The sequence below is a fragment of the Aegilops tauschii genome, chromosome 6, assembly GCF_002575655.3.
Source record: "Aegilops tauschii subsp. strangulata cultivar AL8/78 chromosome 6, Aet v6.0, whole genome shotgun sequence".
NCBI classification, from domain to species: Eukaryota; Viridiplantae; Streptophyta; class Magnoliopsida; order Poales; family Poaceae; genus Aegilops; species Aegilops tauschii.
In genome coordinates, this window is record NC_053040.3 from 129,418,839 (window position 1) to 129,426,002 (window position 7,164).

The following is a 7,164-nucleotide window of genomic DNA, read 5'->3' on the forward strand; positions in this document are numbered from 1 at the left end:
AAGAATCCTCGTGCGGCAACCCATGCCTTTCGAGTCTCGCAGCTGTCCAGCAGGGGTCAAGGGGGGCAAGCCATAGGAAGAATTTGATCCGGAGAGGCGCCGAAGTCTTCCAAACGAGGCGCCAGTTTGGGTCGGGGATGGCGCCCACGAAGAGCTGCTTGTAGCAAGACTTGGTGGTGTACATGTCGGAGGAGGTCCAACGCCAAGTTAGTTGATCCGGGGCCTCAGAGAGCTGCACATGATTCACCGTGCGCCAAAGATCGATGTATTGCAGCATTGCCATAGGCCCGAGAGCACCCTGAATATACTGAACCCACGAGCATTGGTGGAGGCCATCACGCACGCTGCGATCTTTCCAGCGACGGCGAGGGACTTGGGCGTAGATGAGGGGGGGGAGGGGGCGATCTCGGCCACGGAGCAGCCTTTGATCCAGTGATCCGTCCAGAAACGACAGTTGAGCCCGTCGCCCACCGTCTAGGTCGTGGAGACACGAAACATGGCGCTGGCATCAGGGTCCAAGGGTAGATGGAGGAGTGCCCAAGGCCATCGTGGGTCCGTGCGCTGCAACCAGAGCCAGCGCATGCGCAGCGCGATCCCGGCGTGATGAAGGTCACTAACCCCAAGCCCCTCAAGGGAGAGGGGGTGGCAGACTCGTGCCCAGTTGACCATGCATTGGCCGCCGTGGGCGTCTTTGCGGCCAGCCCAGCAGAAGCCGTGAATGATCCTGTTCACTTGGGCAAGGATGTTCTTGTTGAGAGCGAACGCCATGAGGATGTGCATCGGCATCGCAGAGAGAACGTGGCGCACGAAGGCCAGCCTTTCACCACGAGAGACCATGGACCCCCTCCAGGTTGAGAGCTTGCGAGATAGCTTATCGATGAGCGGAAGTAGGGCAGCAGCCGTGGGCTTGCGGATGGCCAGGGGGATGCCCAGGTAAGTCGTGGGGAATTGCGCGACTCGGCAATCAAGGATCTGCATGGCCTGGACCTGTTGCTCGACGGAGCATCGGATTGGGAGCGCTGCACACTTGGCGAAGTTGGTTCTCATGCCAGACGCGTCCCCGAAGACACGCAGGATCTCGCGGATTGCCATCAGGTCATCCGGGTGTGCGTGGCAGAACACAACGACGTCATCCGCGTAGAGAGATGTGCTGGCTACCGCATGCCTGGCCATCAGCCTTTGGAGAACTCCCGTGGCCGCCGCTTGAGTGAGGATGGAGTTGAGCACATCCATGGTCAAGGTGAAGATCATGGGCGATATAGGGTCGCCTTGGCGCAGACCGCAAGCATGGCCAATCGCCTCGCTGGGGGTGCCGTTGATGAAGCCTCTAGTGGATGCCGTGGAGAGTAAGATGGAGATCCACTCGCGCCATCGGGTGCCAAATCCTAGGTGCTTGATGTTGGGGATCGTAGCAGAATTTTAAAATTTCCTACGCATCACCAAGATCCATCTATGGAGTATACTAGCAACAAGGGGAAAGGAGTGCATCTACATACCCTTGTAGATCGCGAGCGGAAGCGTTCCAATGAACGGGGTTGATGGAGTCGTACTCGCCGTGATCCAAATCACCGATGACCGAGTGCCGAACGGACGGCACCTCCGCGTTCAACACACGTACGGACAAGCGATGTCTCCTCCATCTTGATCCAGCAAGGGGGAAGGAAAGGTTGATGGAGATCCAGCAGCACGACGGCGTGGTGGTGGATGTAGCGGGATCTCGGCAGGGCTTCGCCAAGCTTCTGCGAGAGGGAGAGGTGTTGCAGGGGGAGAGGGAGGCGCCAAAGGCTGGGTGTTTGCTGCTCTCCCTCCCCCCTTTATATAGGCCCCCTGGGAGGGGGGGGGGCGCTGGCCAAGGATCCATCTATGGGGGGGGGGGCGGCCAAGGGGGGGGGGAACTTCCCCCCCAAGTCAAGTGGGGCGCCCCCCACCCTAGGGTTTCCAACCCTAGGCGCAGGGGGAAGGCCCATGGGGGGCGCCCCAGCCCACTAAGGGCTGGTTCCCTTCCCACTTCAGCCCATGGGGCCCTCCGGGATAGGTGGCCCCACCCGGTGGACCCCCGGGACCCTTCCGGTGGTCCCGGTACAATACCGATAACCCCGAAACTTTCCCGGTGGCCGAAACTGGACTTCCTATATATAATTCTTCACCTCCGGACCATTCCGGAACTCCTCGTGACATCCGGGATCTCATCCGGGACTCCGAACAACTTTCGGGTTTCCACATACTCATATCTCTACAACCCTAGCGTCACCGAACCTTAAGTGTGTAGACCCTACGGGTTCGGGAGACATGCAGACATGACCGAGACGCCTCTCCGGTCAATAACCAACAGCGGGATCTGGATACCCATGTCGGCTCCCACATGTTCCACGATGATCTCATCGGATGAACCACGATGTCGAGGATTCACTCAATCCCGTATAGAATTCCCTTTGTCAATCGGTATGTCACTTGCCCGAGATTCGATCGTCGGTATCCCAATACCTTGTTCAATCTCGTTACCGGCAAGTCTCTTTACTCGTACCGTAATGCATGATCCCGTGGCTAACTCCTTAGTCACATTGAGCTCATTATGATGATGCATTACCGAGTGGGCCCAGAGATACCTCTTCGTCATACGGAGTGACAAATCCCAGTCTCGATCCGTGCCAACCCAACAGACACTTTCGGAGACACCCGTAGTGTACCTTTATAGTCACCCAGTTACGTTGTGACATTTGGCACACCCAAAGCACTCCTACGGTATCCAGGAGTTGCATGATCTCATGGTCTAAGGAGAAGATACTGACATTGGAAAAGCTCTAGCAAACGAACTACACGATCTTTGAGCTATGCTTAAGATTGGGTCTTGTCCATCACATCATTCTCCTAATGATGTGATCCCGTTATCAATGACATCCAATGTCCATAGTCAGGAAACCATGACTATCTGTTGATCAACGAGCTAGTCAACTAGAGGCTTACTAGGGACACGTTGTGGTCTATATATTCACACATGTATTACGATTTCCGGATAACACAATTATAGCATGAACAATAGACAATTATCATGAACAAAAAATATAATAATAACCATTTATTATTGCCTCTAGGGCATATTTCCAACAATCTCCCACTTGCACTAGAGTCAATAATCTGGTTACATTGTGATGAATCGAACACCCATAGCATCCTGGTGTTGATCATGTTTTGCTCTAGGGAGAGGTTTAGTCAACGGATCTGCTACATTCAGGTCCGTATGTACTTTACAAATATCTATATCTCCATTTTGAACACTTTCACGAATGGAGTTGAAGCGACGCTTGATATGCCTGGTCTTCCTGTGAAACCTGGGCTCCTTGGCAAGGGCAATAGCTCCAGTGTTGTCACAGAAGAGAGTCATCGGGCCCGACGCATTGGGAATCACCCCTAAGTCGGTAATAAACTCCTTTATCCAGACTGCTTCCTGTGCTGCCTCCGAGGCTGCCATGTACTCCGCTTCACATGTAGATCCTGCCACGACGCTTTGCTTGCAACTGCACCAGCTTACTGCTCCTCCATTCAAAATATACACGTATCCGGTTTGTGACTTCGAGTCATCCAGATCTGTGTCGAAGCTAGCGTCGACATAACCCTTTACGACGAGCTCTTTGTCACCTCCATAAACGAGAAACATATCCTTAGTCCTCTTCAGGTACTTCAGGATATTCTTGACCGCTGTCCAGTGTTCCATGCCGGGATTACTTTGGTACCTTCCTACCAAACTTACGGCAAGGTTTACATCAGGTCTGGTACACAGCATGGCATACATAATAGATCCTATGGCCGAGGCATAGGGGATGACACTCATCTTTTCTCTATCTTCTGCCGTGGTCGGGCATTGAGCAGTGCTCAATTGCACACCTTGCAATACAGGCAAGAACCCCCTCTTGGACTGATCCATATTGAACTTCTTCAATATCTTGTCAAGGTATGTACTCTGTGAAAGACCAATGAGGCGTCTTGATCTATCTCTATAGATCTTGATGCCTAATATATAAGCAGCTTCTCCAAGGTCCTTCATTGAAAAACACTTATTCAAATAGGCCTTTATACTTTCCAAGAATTCTATATCATTTCCCATCAATAGTATGTCATCCACATATAATATGAGAAATGCTACAGAGCTCCCACTCACTTTCTTGTAAACACAGGCTTCTCCATAAGTCTGTGTAAACCCAAACGCTTTGATCATCTCATCAAAGCGAATGTTCCAACTCCGAGATGCTTGCACCAGTCCATAGATGGAGCGCTGGAGCTTGCATACCTTGTTAGCATTCTTAGGATCGACAAAACCTTCCGGCTGCATCATATACAACTCTTCCTTAAGGAAGCCGTTAAGGAATGCCGTTTTGACGTCCATCTGCCATATCTCATAATCATAGTATGCGGCAATTGCTAACATGATTCGGATGGACTTCAGCTTCGCTACGGGTGAGAAAGTCTCATCGTAGTCAACCCCTTGAACTTGTCGATAACCCTTAGCGACAAGTCGAGCTTTATAGATGGTCACATTACCATCCGCGTCCGTCTTCTTCTTAAAGATCCATTTGTTTTCTATGGCTCGCCGATCACCGGGCAAGTCAGTCAAAGTCCATTCGTTTTCATACATGGATCCTATCTCGGATTTCATGGCTTCTAGCCATTTGTCGGAATCCGGGCCCGCCATCGCTACTTCATAGTTCGAAGGTTCACCGTTGTCTAACAACATGATTTCCAGGACAGGGTTGCCGTACCACTCTGGTGCGGAACGTGTCCTTGTGGACCTACGAAGTTCAGCAGTAACTTGATCTGAAGCTTCATGATCATCATCATTAACTTCCTCCCCAGTCGGTGTAGGTACCACAGGAACATCTTCCCGCGCTGCGCTACTTTCCGGTTCGGAAGGAGTGACTATCACCTCATCAAGTTCCACTTTCCTCCCACTCAATTCTTTCGAGAGAAACTCTTTCTCCAGAAAGGACCCGTTCTTGGCAACAAAGATCTTGCCTTCGGATCTGAGGTAGAAGGTATACCCAATGGTTTCCTTAGGGTATCCTATGAAGACGCATTTTTCCGACTTGGGTTCGAGCTTTTCAGGTTGAAGTTTCTTGACATAAGCATCGCATCCCCAAACTTTTAGAAACAACAGCTTAGGTTTCTTCCCAAACCATAGTTCATACGGTGTCGTCTCAACGGATTTCGACAGAGCCCTATTTAAAGTGAATGCGGCAGTCTCTAAAGCATAGCCCCAAAATGAGAGCGGTAAATCGGTAAGAGACATCATAGATCGCACCATATCCAATAGAGTGCGATTACGACGTTTGGACACACCGTTTCGCTGAGGTGTTCCAGGCGGCGTGAGTTGTGAAACGATTCCACATTTCCTTAAGTGCGTACCAAATTCGTGACTTAAATATTCTCCACCACGATCTGATCGTAAGAACTTTATTTTCCTGTCACGTTGATTCTCAACCTCACTCTGAAATTCCTAGAACTTTTCAAAGGTTTCAGACTTGTGTTTCATTAGGTAGACATACCCATATCTACTTAAGTCATTAGTGAGAGTGAGAACATAACGATATCCTCCGCGAGCCTCAACACTCATTGGACCGCACACATCGGTATGTATGATTTCCAATAAGTTGGTTGCTCGCTCCATTGTTCCGGAGAACGGAGTCTTGGTCATCTTAGCCATGAGGCATGGTTCGCACGTGTCAAATGATTCGTAATCAAGAGACTCCAAAAGTCCATCTGCATGGAGCTTCTTCATGCGCTTGACACCAATGTGACCAAGGCGGTAGTGCCACAAGTATGTGGGACTATCGTTATCAACTTTACATCTTTTGGTATTCACACTATGAATATGTGTAACATCACGTTCGAGATTCATCAAGAATAAACCATTGACCAGCGGGGCATGACCATAAAACACATCTCTCATATAAATAGAACAACCATTATTCTCGGATTTAAATGAGTAGCCATCTCGAATTAAACGAGATCCAACAATGTTCATGCTCAAAGCTGGCACTAAATAACAATTATTGAGGTTTAAAACTAATCCCGTAGGTAGATGCAGAGGTAGCGTGCCGACGGCGATCACATCGACCTTGGAACCATTCCCGACGCGCATCGTCACCTCGTCCTTTGCCAGTCTCCGTTTATTCCGCAGTTCCTGTTTTGAGTTACAAATATGAGCAACCGCACCGGTATCAAATACCCAGGAGCTACTACGAGTACTGGTAAGGTACACATCAATTAGATGTATATCACATATACCTTTGGTGTTGCCGGCCTTCTTGTCCGCTAAGTATTTGGGGCAGTTCCGCTTCCAGTGACCACTTCCCTTGCAATAAAAGCACTCAGTCTCAGGCTTGGGTCCATTCATTGACTTCTTCCCAGTAACTGGCTTACCGGGCGCGGCAACTCCCTTGCCGTCCTTCTTGAAGTTCTTCTTGCCCTTGCCCTTCTTGAACTTCGTGGTTTTATTCATCATCAACACTTGATGTTCTTTTCTGATCTCCACCTCCGCTGATTTCAGCATCGAATATACCTCAGGAATGGTCTTTTCCATCCCTTGCATATTGAAGTTCATCACAAAGCTCTTGTAGCTTGGTGGAAGCGACTGAAGGATTCTGTCAATGACCGCGTCATCCGGGAGATTAACTCCCAGCTAAGACAACCGGTTGTGCAACCCAGACATTCTGAGTATGTGCTCACTAGCAGAACTATTCTCCTCCATTGTACAGCTGAAGAACTTGTCGGAGACTTCATATCTCTCGACCCGGGCATGTGCTTGGAAAACCATTTTCAGCTCCTCGAACATCTCATATGCTCCATGTTTCTCAAAACGCTTTTGGAGACCAGGTTCTAAGCTGTAAAGCATGCCGCACTGAACGAGGGAGTAATCATCCGCACGTGATTGCCAAGCGTTCATAACGTCTTGGTTCTCTGGGATTGGTGCTTCACCTAGCGGTGCTTCTAGGACATAATCTTTCTTGGCAGCTATGAGGATGATCCTCAAGTTCCGGACCCAGTCCGTATAGTTGCTGCCATCATCTTTCAGCTTGGTTTTCTCTATGAACGCGTTGAAGTTGAGGACAACGTGGGGCATTTGATCTACAAGACATATTGTAAAGATTTTAGACTAAGTTCATGATAATT

The 7,164-nt window shown here is 49.8% G+C and overlaps 1 protein-coding gene across 1 annotated transcript; it reads right to left on the minus strand.

The window, feature by feature from the left end:
• Positions 1-474: 474 nt before the first annotated feature.
• Positions 475-1,251, minus strand: LOC141025892 (uncharacterized). Its single transcript, XM_073501824.1, has one exon. It carries the CDS (start codon positions 1,249-1,251, stop codon positions 475-477), a length of 777 nt encoding a protein of 258 aa, XP_073357925.1.
• Positions 1,252-7,164: the final 5,913 nt, after the last annotated feature.

Coding starts and splice junctions, on each gene's coding strand:
- LOC141025892 (XM_073501824.1), bottom strand. CDS start 1,251: ATGATCTTCACCTTGACCATGGATGTGCTCAACTCCATCCTCACTCAA.